Genomic DNA, 19,377 nt, shown 5'->3' with positions numbered 1-19,377 from the left:
GTGCCCTACATCAGTGTCAGTGGGGAGCCCTTCCGGAACGGCCAGCCGGTGCTGTTTATCGGCAAGAGGCCTCAGCTCCTCGGCAGGTCGCCCTCTTCACAGGCTGCTGGGCTGCCCTCACCTCCCGGCGGCTGGCCGCCCCCACAGTGGCTGATCCAGCTGTTCCTTTAAGGTGACGTTGCCGAGAACAAGATCAAATGTAAGTCTGGACACTGGGTGGGCGGCTTTCTCAGCTGCCGCACACCAGCCCGTAACTTGCCTTTGTGAAAGTAAACGTCATCACAACCGAAACGCTGAGTCTGGAGGATGCACCGAATGTTCCCGGTCTGCAGCGGGAGGGTTGCAGGAACAACGCCAGGCCGACAGCACCATCTAAACGGAACACAGGGGAAACCATGGGCCAGTCCTGAGTACACATCTAACAGAAACGTTGGCACGTTCCCAGAGACAAGGACCACAACATTCATCATGGCCGGTACGCGAACTAGTCAAAGGCCCCTGACGGAACGGACGTGCCGTGGTATCTTCACACTGGGCGCAGCACGTAGCAAGAACGAACCACCTACAATCCCATGTCACGATGCGGATGAATCTCAGTGGGAGAGGGGGGCCCAAGGGGCCTGAAGCCACTAAGGGCAAAGTGTTGGTGGGCCTGGGCCTCAGGGGGCGGGGATGTCTCCCCATTGTTTCTGTGGACATGTCACACACGTGCACTCAGCTGGTGACTCTCTAGTGGGCCCACTGGACGTGCCCCTTCCAGCCGTACTCAAAATGCAAACAGACCAAGAAAGCAGTAAGGATTAAGAAATATGTCAACTGAGCATCTAATTCTTGATTTCAGCTCAGGTCATGATCCCAGGGTCATGAGATCAAGCTCCGCCAGCAGCCTCCTTGCATGGAGCCTGCCTGGGTTTCTGTCTCTCCCTCTCTCTCTGCCCCTCCCCCACACTTGCACGCTCTCACTCTCAAAATACAACAACAAAAAAAGAGCACCGGTCTTTTTAAGCCGATAAATGACCTGGGGGCGCCTGGTGGTCTCCACCGGTGGAGCACGTGACTCTTGACCTCAGGGTTGTGAGTTCAAGAAGCGCCAACGCTGGATGTAGAGATCACTTAAAATTAAAACAAGTTGAAACAAAGCCCAAGAACCCTTCTCCCCCCAGAAGGTAAAACGTACAAACAGGAAGAAAAAATGGAAGTAGAAAACAAAACCAACGGGGTGTGTAAGGAGCAGCTAATCCTCAGCTCCCACGGCAGGCCAAGAGGCGGAAACACAAAGAGGCCGGCTCTGTGAGCCAGCTGGCGGCGGACCCGGCTTCCCAGCAAGGTCGTCGTGGGAGAAAGGGAGCACGAGACAGAAAACCCTTCCAATACAGCACGTGGCCATCACGGGTGTGCGTTCCGACCAACCAGAGAAAGAAAGGCCTGGGGCAGCCGGGGGCCTGCGGGTCAGGGTCCCCACGGGAACGCGGCTCACACCCACCTCTGGGAAGGCCTGGATGCAGGGCCTCACTTAAGACAGGGACAGGGTTTCAGGACCAGGAGGCCACTTCGGTCCCAAAGGGGTGCAGCCCCACAGGAGGCAGCTGCGGCAGAGGAGAAGGGTGCTGGGTCTCCTCTCCCGCCCCCAGCCCCGCCCGCTGCCGGAGCCCGAGTCCGCGTGTGCTGGGGCAGGAGGGGGACGAAAGCACCCATGTGGACGGAGCACGACCCGCCGACTGCGTTGTTACCGTCGGCAGCGTGGTGGTTCTTGGAGGATGCGGACGTACGAAGGGATATGCAAGCAGTGAGCGCAACGTGGCTGCTGGGAGAAGGAATGAGGAACGCGGCCGAAGGGTGCAGGGTGGGTCACTGTCACTGTCGGCTGGGCAGCAGTTTGGTCTTGGCCGTGTGCACCTGGGACTGTGAGAATAACGAGAGGTTTGAGAGCGAGCACCGGAGAGGCGTGATGGCAGCGGCCGCCCTGCGTCCGTTCTGATCCTAACGGGCGGCTCGGCACCACCTCCCAGGCAGGTGCCAGGGGGCCCCGCGCACCCAGCCCTCAGCTCCGACCCTGCCGCCCTGTTTCAGGCACAGTTCGAACACAGCGAACGTTCCGTGAGAAAGAAAGCCCATGTGAACGCAGAAGAACAGGGTTTGGCTTTGTTTTCAAAGACGGTAACCAGTTAGTTTTAAAACCATACAGGTTTAAAAGGCATTTTAAAGAGAGATCGACAAACTTCCCCCTAAGAGCCAGATGATAAATACCTCAGACTGCACCGGCCATCTGGTCTGTGAAACTGCCCCGCTCTGCTGTCGTGGCCCAAAACAGACGGAGGCCACACCTAAACCAACGGGCGCAGCTGGGTCCCAGTACGGTTTTACTTCAGGACGCTTGGATTGGAATCGCACGGGATTTTCACATGCCACGAAGTACTGTTTTTCTTTTGCCTGGTTTTCGATCACTGAAACATGTGAAAGCCGTTCCCGGCTCACAGGCCACACAAAGCCAGGCAGCAGCAGGACTTGGCCCGCAGGCCCCCCCCGTCAACACGTCACCACCACCAGACCCAAATTTCCCCTAAAACCAAGAACTTCAAAGCAGATTAACGAGAACGCCGTCTGTGCGCAGTGCAGTGCAGGGCTGACGAGGTCTGGCTCCTCGGGCGCGACCCCGGGGCACCCCCGGGCGCGCCCCCACTGCTCCTTCAACGACTTCTGCCCAACCCAACACCCCACTGTACCCCTTGTGGGAAGGGTGAGCGGCTCACCCACGGCTCTGTCTTCAGATCAACGTTTAAAGCAAAACAAGGCACTTAGGGATTTCGCTTCTGTGACACAGAACAACTGGTCTCTAAGTACCCCAAGAAACCCCGCACCAAAGGCGTCACGGACACACACACGGGCTTTCCCACCTCTGAGACCGATCACCGGAAGTGGGTAAAAGCACAAATAAACACATCAGCGGACACATCTGTAAAGACTACCCACCAAAAAAAACGCTTTTTCACATTAACAAGTCAGCATTTCAGTCACAGACAGTACACTCATCAAAGACGGTTTTGCTCCATATATTTTGAAATTAGTTCCAAATGTTGCTCCTAAACATTTCCAGAAGCTGCAAAAAGCTCATCTCTATTCATCGGTGATTAGAATCCAGCGGATGCCCCGGGTCTTTGCATCCCATGCAGCGTTGACGCGGAAATCACAGATACACGTAACACCCTCCACCGTTTCCCTGGAGAGCTGGGTTCCGGTCGGGGCTCCCGGGTCCTCACACCCCGAAGAAGTCCAGTCTGCGCCCCGCGCCCCGACCAGCTCACGTCACGGCGGCGGGGACCAAGCAGACGGCGGTGGCGGCCACCGGAGGAACGGAGCCACCCCGCCTGGGTTTCGGGCCCCGCCCGGCGGCGGCCCCCACGCCGGACAGCACGCCCCACCATCTGGAGGGAGACACAGGGATGAAACGTGCCGCCCACGCTGCCGTAGAGCTCACGGACTCCCCTGGAGGAGAAGCGTCCAGCGCCACGGGAACAGTGGAAGCTCCACAGCCACCACGCCCACCACAGGTTCCGGTCTCTTCCGATACGAAGAAAAGGCGCTTCAAGGCACCGGCACCACTCGTTACACCTCTGGCTGAGTACCAGGCCGTCTGGTTTCCCTTCAACCAGAAGGGTGCCCAAGACGCCAGGCAGAAGAGCCTGTTCGGCGGAGGAAAGTTCTAGAGCCAGGATACCGACCAGTTCTCTGGGACGGCCCACGCGCGTGCGGAGCTGGTGCGGACCTAACTGCCACCAAGCGTGGGTCGGGAACGATGTCCCCATTTCTTACGGGGAGCCGCGGGCAGAGGGGACAGCAGAGCCGGCTTTGGCTCGAGGCCACGAGAGTGCGGGGGCGGCTAGGACGAGCACCTCAGGGACGCCTCCCCCGGCTTCATCTTCTTGGCCTGCCCGTTAGGCCCAGCAGCCGGGTTCTGCCGCCGCTTCTGCAGCCTCTCCTCCTTCTTCCTCAGGTAGGCAGTCACATTGTCAAAGGTGGCCTTGTAGAGACCACTGAAACCGACGTCCACGCCAGCCACGCCTGTGCAGGAGGAACGGAAACAGAAGCCAGGTGGGATGGGGACCGAGGCCCTGACGCAGGGGGATCAACTCGCCACGGCCCAGACCTCCCAGCAGACCCGCGGCACCTGCTCCGAGGCGCCCCCATGACGCCCGTCTCCGGGTGGCCACGCCAGCCGGACCCAGGACTTGCTTCCAACAACACGCCAAAGGCAGGTCATCACCGGGAGACGAGGCACAAGGGCCGTGGCTCACACGCTCGTATGAGCCGCCCCACAGGGGTGCCTGTGCTGGGGACTGCAGGCGGCCTGCAGCCAATAGCCAGCAAGGAAGCGAGGCCCTCGGCCCAGCGGCCTGCAGGGACCAGGACCCTGCCAGCAACCACTGTGCGTGCCTGGAATCAGATCCCACCCCAGGGGCAGCGGAGCTTCTCAGAACCACACAAACAGCCCAGTAAGAAGTATTGTCGCCTTCACCCACTGAGCATGGGATACTCGTTACGCAGCAAGGTAATGGACGCGGACTGATCTCAGTGTCAAGGGTTGAGAGGCCTGATGGCCACAGACCAGCCCCACGGGGTCCACTTCACCCCGGTCAGAAACCCCACAGGGCCCGCTGCTCTGGGTCCCCTACCTCTTCTGGGACATCCATGCTCAGCTGGCCTTCCTTCCCTGTGTCTCCGCCCCGGTCCCTTCCCCCACCCCCGGCACCTTCCCCAAACCTGCGCTGTGAGCAAACTGGTTTACCTGCAGAACTTCAGGAAAACTAAGCCCACCTTGGACCTGGCCCTCCCAGGGGATCCACAACAAGACAAGCTGGCCCCAGGCCCGGCAGGGACGATGGCCAAGTATCAGGCAGGGAGTAGGCTCGCCAGTGTCCCCAACACAGTCCTGCTACAGACCCATTTGACAGTGTTGCTAAAGCAAATCCACACAGTGCTGGAAGGACGGATCCCGGTCACTGCCCTAGTCCTTCCACCCCGAAAGGAAAGCTGGAAGTTAACCCTGGGACACAGAGCCAACAAATCCCCATGAGAACGCCTTCCAAGAGACTTTAGGTCGTTGCCAGGGTCAACACAGACAGAATTCACGTGTGACTCTCTTGAGTTCCAAGAGCTCGGACTTCTGCCTGGGGAAGGCTTTGACAGGTGTCTGCTGCTCAACCACGTCTTAAGGCAGCTGACTCCCAAAGCTGGCCATGAGTCATCCCTGTGACACGGTCGCCTCAAGTCTCTGCCCAAGAAAAGCATCCTGGAAGTCGCTAGAAGCTGTGCAGCTAAGGGCTTGCCTTCCTCTATCAATAAAAACGAAGCGAGGTCTTGTTCTTGTAACGTTCTCAGACAGGACTATGTGAGGGCAGCACTCAGTGCTTACCACGGGCCCTTCAACTGACAGGGACCCGTGGCTCTGACAGCCAGGCCACTCTCCTCACACTGCAGCGCCACTCTGGGGGGGTGGGGGGTCGGCCTTCTCACCACGGTCTCTCCCCTTCTCTCGGCCTGGGGTTCACACTGGGTCCCACACTGGGCCAAGAAGACCCTCAGGGGTTCCAGTGATTGTCCCCACGCCTGACCTCATGGCCAGGAACCGCTCAGGGCCAACATTCGAGGCTCACGAGTCACCCTACGCTCCAAGTGAAGGCCCACCTGTTACCGGCCCCGCCCTGGGGACCAGCACCGGCAGCCCTGAAGGCAAAGGGGTGGACCCCGCCCCGACTGTGACCCCGGTTCCCATGTAGCTCATGGTCCTGGAGCAGGCTCACACTGGGCGTTCCCAGTGTGGGTGTGGGTCAGCCCCCCGGTGCCCCAACCAGCCACTGGCCTTCTGGAGGGGACACGGACGCATGCCACGCTTCCTGTATCCTTGCTCAGAAAGGCGGCTTCCTACCGTGTACTGCAACCTGGGATCTGCCCCTGGCCGTGGCCAATTCTGGATGTCACCCCGAAAACAGGCTGCGCCCACGTTCTTACCTTCCAGCATGGCCCAGTTCCCCCGGAGATGGGCGGAGACTTTCTCTACCGCGGGGTCTTCAGGAGCTGCCTGAGAAGACAACGGAGAGAGGCAGGACTCAGGCCGCGGTGCTGCCGGCGCTGGAAAGGGCAGACCCGCCAGGCGTGGTCCAGGCGGCCAGGGCCCGGGAGACACCCGCTCGGGCCGCCCGACACCAGGCAAAGCCAGCCGGCAGTCCCAGCGCGACACACACAGCCGTCCTCGCGTCTCGTTGGATAAAGACCCATGACGTGAGGCCACCGGCGTTCCCTCCACGTTGGCTTGTCGAGCGCGACCTTTTCTGAGGAGCCCCAGCAGACCCCACACATCCCAGCCGGGGGCATTCTGTTCGCCACCACTTTCTAGATGAAAATATCCCGAGAGGCTCCGGGCATCTACAAAGCCCTTGGTTGAGTGAGCACTTGTAACGGACGGGCCAGCCAGCACGGGGCTCGGGCGGGCTTTATCTCATTCTCCCTCGCCACGTCCTAGGAGATTAGGGATGGGCGGGAGACAACGCCACTTTACAGACAGGGGAGCCGACTCAGAGAATGTGCGAGGTTCACACATCACCCGGCCCACAGCCCACACCCCTTTCTCCACACATGGGCGCGCGTGAGTCCAGTCCCCCACGTGCAAGGCCACGTGCAGCCTGCCGATGTCGAGGCCACACACCCAAGCCACCCCAACTGTCGGTTCCTCTGCTAAAAAGACACGTGACCAGAAAAGTCAGAAGGAACATATGCCAATGATGGCAACTACCCCCCCCCCCCCACAAAAACACCACTACAGGCATCGTGACATGAACAGAGCTGGCTGAGGGGGGCGCCTGGGTGGCTCAGTCAGTTCGGCGTCCAACTTCGGCTCAGGTGATGTTCTCACGGTTCGTGGTTCGAGCCCCGCATCAGGCTCTGTACTGACAGCTCGGAGCCTGGAGCCTGCTTCGGATTCTGTGTCTCCCTCTCTCTCTGACCCTCCCCCACTCAAACTCTGCCTCACTCACTCTCTCTCTTCCTCAAAAATAAAGACATTAAGAAAAAAAAAAAAGAAGAGCTGGCTGAGCATCCCTGCTCCTTGAACCCACATCACAAACCCTCTGGACACCCCCCCGGCCCCCCCCCCCCCCCCCCCCCCGAGCACCGAGCCACGATCGAACTGGAAGGGGGCACAGCCGTCGCCCCCTCCACCCCCACTAGAGGCACAAGGCCAGCAACCTCACCTGCCACTGGCCGCCCACAGGCCTGCAGAGCACAAGGGGGGCTTCCCGGTGGTCCTGCAGGACCCACAGTCCCCGGCCCTCCTCGAAAGCGATGTCCCACACTCTGTGCCGAAACGTCAGCCGCTGTCTGTAAACCAGCTGCTGTCTGGCGGCATCGAGCTGGAAAACGTAGATCGTGGGAATACTTTCCGCAAAGAGAGAGAGAACTTGTATTACGGCTACGACCAGGCCCACGTGGTATCATTCGACGTGTACAGCTTAGTGCCGTGCCCGGGTCGCCCCGAACAGGGACCCGGCCATCGCCAACCTCTCGGCTGCAGGCTCACGAGCGGCCCAGCCGGACGCACCTAGCCGAGCCGCCTCCAGGCCGGAGAGCCGTAGGACTCTGGCCCAGCCTGCCCTGCGGTACTACGGAACCAGTGCAGCACAAAACAGGTGGAGAAGGTGACCGTCCCGGCTGCGCCTCAGACGGCACGGGACGCACTGGCACTCCCACCCGCTCTAAACCCACATCCTTGCTGTAAGACAAGCAAAGACGCCCGCGGCAGGCTTGTCCTGAGGACACACGAGATGTGCGGACACACCACACGCCCGTGCGGCGCATAAAGATGCTGGTGCACCCGCGGATGGCACGTGCCCCCGAAATCCTCCTCCTCAGCGCCCCTCGGCACCGGGAGCCCTCGGGAGGGCCAGCGGGTCGTGCTGTGACCTGCCCGGCCCTCAGGAGGCACCGACTGAGGTGCGTTCCACAACTCTTGGGTGGCTCTCGGGCACAGACTTTCTCAGGCACAGCCGGAGACCATGAACCGAGCAGCGCGTACAGGAGGGCCAGCCCACAGCAAGAGGCCCACGGACGCCCCGCAGCAGCACGAGCTCACCAGTCACACAGCAGCGCCACGTAGCCGTCCTGGCTCCAGTAAGTGATCCTGGAGGCAGCAAACCTCTGCAAGGGAGCACAGCAACGTAAATGCACGCTAGCTGCCAGGGACCCGGCCCCAGACTACTCTGTTCAAAGCGAGATCGGACGCGGCAAGACTTTGACGGTTGCCACCACGGTCGAGGAAGGAAAAAGAGACGACGGCCCTAGAATTTTCTGGAGATCGGTGAGAGAAAAGGAAGACACGGCAGGCCCCCATGACACAGTTCCGACGTGCCGCGAGAGACGGAGAAGCCTCTCGGTGGCTCTGGCCCTCCCTCCGGAGCCGATGCAGTGTCTTTGGAGCCAACAGAACTGGTCAAAAAGCAAGACCAGGGGGCAGCAGAGAACACAAGGAATTATTACCAAGACACAACAGTGTCGAGGTCCCCTGGTCCTGGAGAGGGAACCACCAGACGCCTGCCAGTCGGGAGAAGTGGAGGGAAAGGTCTGGTGCTCACCAAGCCTGGCCTGAGGGGCTGTGGGCCATGTGGGAGGGGGACTCCAGGGAGGGAGGGAGGCGAGGAGCCCGAGGGGTGGGGATGCTCCACCGACCCTACAGGCCGTGAGGGCCAGGCCCGAGGTCAGACAGCTGCTGGTTCAGGGTCCTCTCTCAACCTCACTGTCCCAGAGCATCAGAAGGTTCAGAGAGCACGAATATGAAAGTCACTGGAACAAATCAGGCCTCCATTCGCCACAGCCTCCGACGGGGGCACCAGCACGGCAGCCACCCAAGCAGGAGGCACCACGAGCAGGTGGCCAGAGCAGCAGAGTCGGCTGAGCCGGAGGCCCAGGCAGCCACTCGGCTGGGTGGCCACGGCCCCAGGGGTCCTTGAGGCTCTGGCCCGTGGTCAGGCCTGGCCTGCCCACTTCTGAGAGGGAGTAAGGGCAGCGGCTACAGAGCAGTCTCAGGGGGAGAGAGCGAGCAGGCAGTCCCAGGATGAGGCAGAAGCAGCCCTCATTCTCACGCGGACCCTCCTCAGGCTGGCAGGGGGCCATGTGGGGGCTCCGGGGGAAACGGCAAAGCTCCCAGTGACAGGCAGGACATCCTGCTCATCAAGAAACCACACCGAGGGCCAGCTCTGCAGGCCTGAACAGCCACGAGAACGGACTGCTCCCTCCCTGCCAGGCCCAGCAGGGCCTCCGGGAAAACCGGTGGGGCTGTCCTCAGGTGACCAACCTGGACCTCAGCCGTGCAGGGCACCAGCTGGGAAGCATCACAGAGCTGAGTGCCCATGAGCACCGAATCTGGAACACCTCAAAGGGCCGCCCACACATTCTCCCCTGAAAATCTTTCACAACCAAAGGCCCAGGTGACCTGACCTGAGGATACACTGGCCAGTGTGTCGTCCCAGGGGTATGGGGAGGGTCACGAGACTAATTAAATTCTCTGTTCAAGCATCACTGTCTTTTCTGTTTCCAAGCAGGATTGGGAGAGGCACTTCTGTAAAGCGGGTGTTGCAACGGACAAACAGCGAAATACAAATTATCTCCTACTTACGCGACCGGGCGCCCTCAAGGAGGACACGTGTTCTCCCAAGCTGGAACAAGTCTGTGCTGACGGCAGAGAGCCGTTTCCCACGCAACAGTGGCTCTGGCCCACGGCATCCCCGGGACCGGAGAGGCGCCCTGCAAAGTCCAATAAACCCACACCCAGACGCTACCTCGTCACCCCAGGGCTCCGCCGGCTCCTGCAGGCTGGTCAGGTGACAGCAGTGCAGCTCTCGGCCACTTCTGTACTCCCAGAGCCTCAGGGTGCGGTCCTGCACACAGCAAGGACAGGTCAGTGTGCACTTGCGGGGAGACCCGGGCCTGCCCCAGGCAGTGGGGGGGGGGGGGGGGGCGCCCTGACTCAGCGGAGCCGGCATGAAGGCTCTCTGTGCTCAGTCACGCAACCACTAAGAAAACACGTGACCCCCCATGGCAAAGCGGGCAAAGGACACGAGACGACCCGTCACGTACAGACCTCACGGACCACGGCGGCTGGGTTGGAGCCGAAGCACGCACACACGGGCACGCACACGCACACACACCGCAACAATCATGTGCTCGCACAGGAGAAACACGGGTCGGGCCAAGCACAAGGATGGTCCCACGTCCCTGTTTAGGAACAGTGAAAAGGGGGCGTCCATTTGTTCCCCCATGAGACCATCAACTGTGTGGCCGGTAAGGAAACTGGTGTGCGTCCCAAAGGCCTCAGCGCCCCGCAGATACACACGACAGAGGAAGAACTCATATTAACAAATGCAGGTCACGGCACTCGCTGAAGGGACGGGACACGCGAAGAACTGCACGTCTAAGGAGAATGAGCAGGGAGTGAAGTGCGGGTGGGCCGTCAGGTCCGCCCAGGAAACCCGTGCGCTAAATCCCGTCGCTGGAAACGCGTGCACAGGCCCACGCGCACCTGAAAACCTAACGCTGACTCATCCAATGAGACGCCACCAACACAGCGCACATGGCAGGTTTTAAACCACCAGGAAAAAAGGACGGACGACAAACTGCCCGAGTGTTAACGGCAGGGGTGTGTGGGCGCTGGGCAAGAGGACGTAGCCGCCGTGAACACACACGCCCACCCCTACGTCCCTCCCCAGTGACCAGAAAGGAAGGTTTCAGAAGCATGAACCCTCGAGGATGAAGACGACAGTCACGTGAGGCCACCCGGGAAGAGGTGAAGGGAGGGACAGGCCGTAGGGGGCTGAGATGTGACGCACCAGGCCGGGCCCAGCAGCACAACCAGGGGGTCCGTCAGAGCAGCCTGACTCCCCACCCTGCTGCCCGCAGAGCCGCGGGGTCCCCGTCCGGATCCAGAGTGAGGGACCACACCACTGGCCCTCCCTGGTCACCTCCCGGGGCAGGCGGACAGGCCTGATGCCCAGGAGGGCAAAGACTGGGCAACGTGACCACCAGGAGAAGAGAGGTGACCCACGGCTATAGGTGCCCGACTCCGACACCCTGGACTCGAGAGACACTGGCCACTGCCCTGTCCCCACTGCACACGGACAACCCCCTGCAAAAGGCAGACACCACACAAGGTGAAGGAAACACAAACGTGTGATCTCGGGGGTCAAAGGCCCTGCGCTCGGCGTGGCGCTGTGAGGGGAGAACGTTCTGGGCGCCAGAAAGGCTGCCGAGAACTAATGGTAACAGCAGAACTTCACAGCCCACAGGACACTGGGAAATTAAGATGTGGAGACGTCCCCACAGCAGAAGCAGGAACATGAGGGAAATGTCAAGGGAAAGACAGCGAGCCATTCGAGAAGCACACCTGAGAGTGAGGACGCTTCCCCAGGAGAGAGGAGGGTCCCGAATCGGGCGGGGGCGGGGGCGGGGGTGGGGCTAGGGGGGCGCTAACCACATAGCTGGTCAGAGCCCTGACCCCCATCTCCAGAGCACGGGGCATGGAGGCCCCCAAAACGACCAGAGAAGGGGGAACGGATCCCACAGAGAGGACGCAAACCCTCACGTGAGATGTGGGGGGCGGCGGGGGGTAGCTTTAACCTGGAGTTCGGATACCCACCTAACCACCAGGCGGGGGCAGAGGATTCAGGGCGTTTCCAGAAAGGCGGCTTCCTAACACCACCCTCCCTCCACCTTCAGAGGGACCCCTGGGAGAAAGGAGGGACAGAGAACGTGAACTAACATGAGGGGCGTCCGGAGGCAACAGGAAAGAAGGGGTCAAGAGCGAGACAGCGTCACCACCCTCCGCCACCCTCCGCAGGGCAGGGAAACGTGGGGGGGGGGGGAGGGGGGCGTGTTCTCCTGTTTCTCAATCACTCTTGTTCTCTGGACACTCAGAGTGGAAGTTAAAAGGGCAAAGAGGCCGGGGACGCACCTCGCAGGGGCAGTGGGAGCAAGTGCCAGTTTTCACTGGGGGCCTCACAGCGGAATGTCACTTTGTAAGCGTGTGTTTCTAATGACAATAAACACTAGGAGCGCCAGCCTGGCTCGGTCGGTAGAGCGTGCACCTCTTAACCTCAGGGTTGTGAGTTCAAGACCTACACTGGGTGCAGAGATTCCTTAAAAAATAAAATCTTTAGAGGCGCCTGGGTGGCTCAGTCAGTCAAACATCTAACTTTGGCTCAGGTCATGATCTCACGGTTCATGAGTTTGAGCCCTACATCGGGCTCTGTGCTGACGGCTCGGAGCCTGGAGCCTGCTTTGGATCCTGTGTCTCCCCCTCTCTCTCTGCCCCTCCCCTGCTTGCACTCTGTCTCTCTCCATCTCTCAGAAACGAATAAACGTTAAAAACAAACAAAAAAAACTTTTAAAAAATTTTTCAAGAATAATGAAAAGAACTGCACCTTGCACAGGGCAGGGCACAGGGTGGGCAGAGCTCTCCCGCATCTTTAAACACGCTCCTAAGCAAAACATGGAACTTGACAAAGCCAGTGTCAAAGTCAAAAGTGTTCGTTCTACTTTTCTATGTGCTCGGATGCTTGTTTTATTGTGAGAAACACTGGGAGGCGTAGGTACAGCAGAATTCACAAAAACCGGCCACCTCTGGGAACTCTAGCCACACCTACTTTCTTCCGTTTGCTGTCACAGGACCAAGCAAGGCTGGGAGGAACAGAGTCAGAAAGCAGAACACAAACATGGTGAAGCAACAAAGAACAGACGTGTAGACAGCGGCCAGGATTCTGCTGGACGGCAGGGAGGCCGCTGTTTCCACCCGGAAGCCCGAACTCAGGAGGGCCAGGAGCCTTCCGGGCAGCCCACCCCAGGCACCCGAGTCCCCTAGAATGCTAAGGAACAGGAATGACAGAGGAGGAGGGACAGGACAGGGCTTCTGGGAAGAAAGGAAGAATCAGACGCCATCAGTAATTCAAAACCTTCTCTGGGCAAAAATCTTCCTCAGAGCAAAGAGGTCTCTGGCGACAAAACTATCTAGGCTTCGAGTCCCACCTTCCGGACACCGAAGTTTTCACTACTAACCAAACCCCCCCCACACACACAGGGCCAGGTGCCGGCCCGAAGGACAGGGTGAGGGACAGGGTGAAGCACAGCAGTAACTCGGGGGAACCCAGGTCCCCCTGGGACTTAGGTACTGTTGTACCGGAGGTCACAATGCTATTCCAGTAAGACGACAACCCTGAGTCCCGATTCCTCACACTCCATTCCAGGGCGACACACACCCACCCCCCTGTGTAAGGCCCTAAGCAGGGAGGCAGCCTGGGACGGACACACAAACGGACACACACACACACACACACACACACACACACACACGGACACACACAGGCAGCCTGGGACGGACACCCCCCCACCCCCCCGCAATGTAAGGCCCTAAGCAAGGAGGCAGCCTGGGTCAGCTCCAAACTTGGGAAAACAAGCACCATCTAGTGGAGAACAGCCAAGACCCAGCACCAGGACAGGCCCCCAGCCGCACGCGGGTCCCCCGCTGGAAGGCGCCCACAGGTGCTCACCACGGAGCCGAGCACTTACCCCGGACGCGGACAAAAGCAGCTCAGGGTGGTCGGGCACCACGAAGATGCGGCTCACAAACCTACAGCGTGAGAGAAGCAGAGGGTGAGCTGAGCTCTGGCACGCTGCTCTGACACCCGCCCGGCCCGTCTGTCCTCGCCAAAGCCCTGTCCCACATACCCCCGAGCCCCAGGGAAAACTAAGGGAGGGTCCACGGGGAGCTGGACAGCGCCAAGCAAGCCGGGGAGCACACCGCGTCATTCTCAGGGCCCAACAACACGACAATCCGCAGGAGGGACCGGCCCAGCCTGGCCGCGCTCCCCACCCTGGCCGCGCTCCGCAGACGCGCTGCTGGAAAGGTCCAGGAGCTTCTGGGCCGCTGCTCGAGCCGCCCCGCTCACAGCCCGAGACCTCCCCTGCAGGTCCGTGATGATGGAGGCCTCAGGGTGGGATCCGTGGGACGGAGCAACAGTGGTCGGCAGGCAGACACAGACCCACTGTCCTTCAGCCCGCGGTCGTCCCCAGAAGCCCACCTCGGAGCCAGCCTCGACCTGCGAGGGAGACGGCCTCCCCGGCTTTCCCGCCAGCTGTATGGTGGTCACCAGCCCACGGCCCCCGGGGACCCCAGGCGGCTGGCCCCAGCACTCCCCCGGCACAGAATGTCCGTTATGGACGCCGTGGGTCACCTCCACGAGTCAAGACGAAACGGTTGTGGAAACCCGTTTCTACAGATTTTACACAAAAGTCTTAAAAATCTATTTTTATTTGGGGCACCTGGCTGGCTCAGCAGGCAGAATGTGCGACTTAATCTCAAGGTTGTGACTTCCGGCCCTGTGCTGGCTGCAGAGATTGCTTAAAAATACTGTTTTTAATCTATTTTTACCACTTATTTGCTCACTGAAATACCTGAGCACCTACGACCTGCCGCTGCGCGGAGGGCTGGAGACAGCAGTAAGCACAGCCCACGAAGGCTGCAGGAGCCAACAGGAGATGGGCCGGCAGAGAGCCCAACAGAAACAGGGCTTCAGCCACGTGACTGGAATTTGCAAGGGACCCCATCTAAGAGTTAGACACCGATGTGGGGCGCCTGGGTGGCTCCGTCAGTCAAGTGTCTGACTTCGGCTCAGGTCACGATCTCATGGTTCATGGGTTCGAGCCCCGCGACGGGCTCTGGACTGACAGCTCGGAGCCTGGAGCCTGCTTCAGATTGTGTGTCTCCCTCTATCTCTGCCCCTCCCCTGCTCACACTCTGTCCCTCTCTCTGAAGAATAAATAAACATTGAAAAAAAATTTTTTCCTTAAAATAAAAGACTGCAGCAAATGAAACTAAGGACTTCTCCTGAGCACACACTGTAATTAGCCTTGACCCCAAGAAGACTGGCATTCTTTGAAAATGCCTCCCTTGCAAAATGTCAAAATTCAACTAGAAGAGAGCTCACTTGCCCTAGAAAAGAGGTCGCAAAGGAAAAACCACTGCCCAGGTTCAGATTTAAGTCCTGGACTGTTCAAACTACGAAAGTATGTCCCCCACACACACGCCTACTGGCCACCGACCGCTGCCCGGCCCTGGCGGGTGTCGGTGCAGAGAAAGGAATGTTCCAGAAACAAGCCCTCGCCTGGAGGCCAACGTGGGGACCACTGGTGAGCGGTCACAGGCGGGAGGCGGCGGGCTTGGAGGAAAGTCCTCCAACACTGAGCGCCACGCTGGCTCCCGTGGGCAGCGTCACCACCATCATCTGTGATGCCCTCGTGCTGGGGTCTGAGACCCCAGTGCTAATGAGAAAACCGGTCCCCGAAACGCACAGGAAGGGAGGGGAAGGGGGAGGTGAAGGTTCTGAAGGGCCCCGGACAGAAGCAAGCACCGGATGGGGCTTCGCCAGGGAGCCGCCCAGCGGAGCGCTGCACACGCGCGGCGGTCCTGCTCCTGCAGGCCTGGCCACAGAGCGGGTGCCCCGCTTCTCGAGCAGCCCGCCTGTGCGTCCCAGACGTCCTCCGGTGGGGCAGGAAGGGGACTCACTCCGTGTGCCCGAGGCAGAAGGACTCGATGCTGTGCGGTGCCGCGGCCCAGCTCACCCGGATTTTCTCGTCCCGGTCGGCGCTGAGGACGTAGCAGTCATCGGGACTCACGGCCTGCACACGAAGGTGACAGAGGACAGGTGAGGGTGGCCGAAGCCGGGACCCCCGCCCCCGGGACTCGTTCCCGGTGCTCCCCAGGTGTCCTCGCACGCACACCGCCTGCACCACCCCTCGACCTCCAGCACCCGCTCCCCGCCCCCTCTCTCCCTCCTCCTCCTCGTGTCCCCATGGCCACCCACTCACCAAGTCCTGGCGGTCTTTCCTTCAAGAAACCCTCCCTCCTTGTTCCTGCCGACGTCCTCGGGTCCCACCCAGTCCCACCTCCTACTGGCCGCCCCCAGCCCTCACCAGGCCCCTCGGTGGGGTAGGTCGTGGCTGAGGGGCCGCAAGGACACGGAGGTGAGGCCCATAAAGCACGGAGAAGAAGCCCAGGCCTGGAGACGGTGCCTGCTCTTCCCACAGCCCTCCTCCGCCTCGGCACGTGACCCGGGCTGTCCCTCACTTCCGGGACCACCCCAACGCCTCCTCGCTGGCCCCTCCGCATTCACCAGCCGCTTCACCTTCCTAAGTCCCACTTGTGAGGCCGCCTGCTCACTGGTCTGCAGAGCTTCTACAGAACCCACACGCCCCCAACGGCGAAGCTTGCAGACCCGGCCTCACCCTCGTCAGACCCTCTGCTCTGCCCCACCTGACTAGCACACCACCCACATACCACATCCAACAACATCGACAGGTGCCCAAGTTCAAGCTTGCCGCATCCCTGTGGCTCCAACACCGAAAAGGAATAAACGTCTCCAGACTTGTCGGCCACCAGAAGTTTCTCCTCGGAGGCTGTGAAGGTCAGGGCCGTGCACCTCCTCACCACGGTCCTGGAAGGCCAGAGACGCCCACAGTTGGCTCGCACAGTCAGCACAGGAAGGGCCGACGGGCCTGCCAGCCGTGCGTCCTTCGGACACGCGTCAGCTCCTCGCCGAGTGTCTCCCCCTCCGGGTACCACAGCAGCACCAAAAAAGCAAGGCAGTTAAGAAATGGAAACAAAGCCAACATCCTAGACAAATCTCACTTTGAAATGATATTTTTGCTTTTATGATGGCAGAATCTGGCCGGTGGATACCTAGCTGTCTGGCACGAAATCCTCTCCAATTTGCTGTGCTTGAAGATTATCCTAATAAGACGTCGGAAGACCTGCTCCTCGACCCAGCAGCTCCACCGTACGGGTCGAGGAAGAAGACGGTCAGCTTCAGAAAACACCCAACTTGCTCTGGGCGAAACCCCGAGCACACGCACGACGCGGGCCCCCTGCGCAGGGAGACTCCACACGCAGCCCGGGGCCCTGCCGCGCTGGACCCACCCGCACTGCTCCTGCCTGCACGACAGGTGCCGGGGTGCGGCCCCTCTCTGCACACACGCACGCGCCGTCCGTCCCCACGGGGGCGGCCCCGGCACGCGGCTGGGGAGGTCTGAGTTCCGGCTCAGGCCCCATGAAAGTTCACACGCTCGTCAGTTCACACCCCGATCCCATTCACCAGGTCGGTCACACCCGCGAGTTGGAAACTGGTTCAACGCTGCGCCAGCCCGAGAAACATTACCGCGTGCGCACGCACGCACGCCTCATCCGGGGTCCTGGCCACCCAGCGTCTCGCCCACTCTCGGGGGCGGGTTTATGCAGCTTCCTCCCGCCCTCCTTCTACACTTCCTTCGCTTCCTTTCTACTCGCTGTCCACAAGGCAAGTCCCTGCACTTCCGGCTCCGTGAGACCCCACCTGCGCCACAGCCTTACGCAGACGTCACGTTTATCTGCCTTACCTGCACTTACGGTCCCTGCCCTCCCTTGTCCCCAGAGGGGATGCGAGTGCACCCCCACGGCGCCCTGCAGCTGGCGCTCCAGATGTCAGCCCGAAATGGAAACCTAAGCTCAAACAAGCTACGTCTCCGACACGAGGACCAAACGAGGATGTCACAGCTTCTCGGGAGCAGAGGAACTAAAGGACAGAAAACGCAGGGAAGAGGGCCGCCAGCAGCAGCTGAACCTCCCCCTCCGCCCGCCAGGGGAGCTAAGAAAGGACGAGTAATGACATAAACGTAGAGAAAACAGAGAAAGACGGTGAGGCTCCGGGCAAGATTAAGCAGAACTCTCCAGGCGCGCCTTCACCTACACGCCGCCGCGGCTCCTAACGGGCGATTACGCAGCTGCCTCGCGGCCACCCTTCCAGAGCAGCGGCCTGGGCCGGTCCTGCAGGACTCACACGGGCACCCCCCACTGCCCCTCTTCCTGATCAGCCCAGAAACGGCCCGGCTCTACAATCTTGTCACTTCGTCTTTTGCCAGTGGGGTGGGGGGCTTCTATCTTCTCAGGCTAAATTAGTCCTTGCAAGGACTCCAGGATGCACAGAGCAGGTGGGGGTGAGGGTCTGCAGGGGCAGATCCCGAGACAGGACAGTCGATGGGTTGGCCACTCAGCCCCCCCCGGAAGGAGGGGTGACAGGGCCCCACCTGTCCTCGGGGTCTCTCCCTTCCCTCCAGAGTCATGAGGTACACAGCCCAGTGTTCCTGTCTTCACGCCCCCCAAGGCCAGCCTGGCCTCTCCCCTGGCCACTATCCTGGTCCAGCAGCTGAGCCCGAGATGCCCCCGCTGGGCTGGGACCCACCCAAGCCCCCCTCCAGAAAGCCATGCTTGTTCAACAAAACTGAGCCCGCCGGGCCCCACAGGGCCCCGAGGATACCAAGCTCCCCAACACCACACACCTCCAGCAGCAAACAATCTCATTTCCCAGGGCTCTGCCTTTCCACATACTCGTACGATTTTAATGCATCTATTTCCCGAAACGGCATGACTTCCTACGTAAGATCTCTCACCAAGAAAACAGAAAATATGTCACACCAAGTGTCCTCATTTTTGGTTCAGAAAACCTGGCCTCAGTTCCAGGCCTTTGTCATCCTGAACTGAAACCTTGAAAACAATCACTGCTACCCACGACTTCCATCTGGGCTTTTCCTCAACACCCTCCATGGCTAGGTTTTAAGGCCACTGGACAGCTCCGAGCTGTGACGAGTCTTGGTCAAACACGCGAGTCCACGATGCTCCCAAGACTGAACTGAAGGTCAAGGATGGCTGTTTTTCCGAGGAAGGGTCCATCTGTCAGGGCCGCCCCCCACCCCCCGGCCCCCACCAAGCACAACAGGTGCTGCATTGGGCAGCATCGCATCTTACGTTGCGTTCAGGGTAAAGGTGTAGGACGAGGCAACGTGGGAAACGCAGCCTCTAGGACCGCAACGTGATCTGGCCCGCAACCTTCGCTCGGTGGCTGACACAGACGGGACAGGAGTCCCGTGGGGTCCCGCCCAACTGCCAGCAAGCACCGTCTGCAGGGCACGCTGTACCCCACCCGCGACACGAGAGGCCCTGCACACCTAATGCACGTTTGCAACACAGTCCTTTGTTGGCATCAACATAAAAACCAACAGCCCAGGGGCGCCTGGGTGGCGCAGTCGGTTAAGCGTCCGACTTCAGCCAGGTCACGATCTCGCGGTCCGTGAGTTCGAGCCCCGCGTCGGGCTCTGGGCTGATGGCTCGGAGCCTGGAGCCTGTTTCCGATTCTGTCTCCCTCTCTCTCCGCCCCTCCCCCATTCATGCTCCGTCTCTCTCTGTCCCAAAAATAAATAAACGTTAAAAAAAAATTAAAAAAAAAAAAAAAAAAGCAACAGCCCAAATACGATTAG

The 19,377-nt window shown here is 60.2% G+C and overlaps 1 protein-coding gene across 5 annotated transcripts in view; it reads right to left on the bottom strand.

Annotated features, from left to right (window-relative positions):
- Positions 1–3,034: 3,034 nt before the first annotated feature.
- WDR4 (WDR4 tRNA N7-guanosine methyltransferase non-catalytic subunit) overlaps positions 3,035–19,377 on the bottom strand; it is a 21,949-nt gene continuing 5,606 nt past the window's right edge. For 4 of the 5 annotated variants that reach the window (XM_040483830.1, XM_040483832.1, XM_040483831.1 and 1 more), the window contains exons 4-11: positions 16,370–16,526; positions 15,599–15,711; positions 13,603–13,663; positions 9,825–9,923; positions 8,123–8,187; positions 7,245–7,428; positions 6,007–6,076; positions 3,035–4,059 (exon numbers count right to left, since the gene is read on the bottom strand). In XM_040483830.1, coding sequence (XP_040339764.1) covers positions 3,878–4,059; positions 6,007–6,076; positions 7,245–7,428; positions 8,123–8,187; positions 9,825–9,923; positions 13,603–13,663; positions 15,599–15,711; positions 16,370–16,526 — 931 coding nt within the window. In that variant the 3' untranslated portion in view covers positions 3,035–3,877. Of the gene's footprint in view, positions 4,060–6,006; positions 6,077–7,244; positions 7,429–8,122; positions 8,188–9,824; positions 9,924–13,602; positions 13,664–15,598; positions 15,712–16,369; positions 16,527–16,771; positions 19,117–19,377 lie in introns of those variants that run through there. The other variant, XM_040483834.1, reaches the window with a different exon arrangement.

The sequence above is a fragment of the Herpailurus yagouaroundi genome, unplaced genomic scaffold, assembly GCF_014898765.1.
Source record: "Herpailurus yagouaroundi ecotype Mexico unplaced genomic scaffold, PumYag 162, whole genome shotgun sequence".
Lineage (NCBI taxonomy): Eukaryota > Metazoa > Chordata > Mammalia > Carnivora > Felidae > Herpailurus > Herpailurus yagouaroundi.
This window is presented reverse-complemented; position numbering and strand designations above follow the sequence as displayed.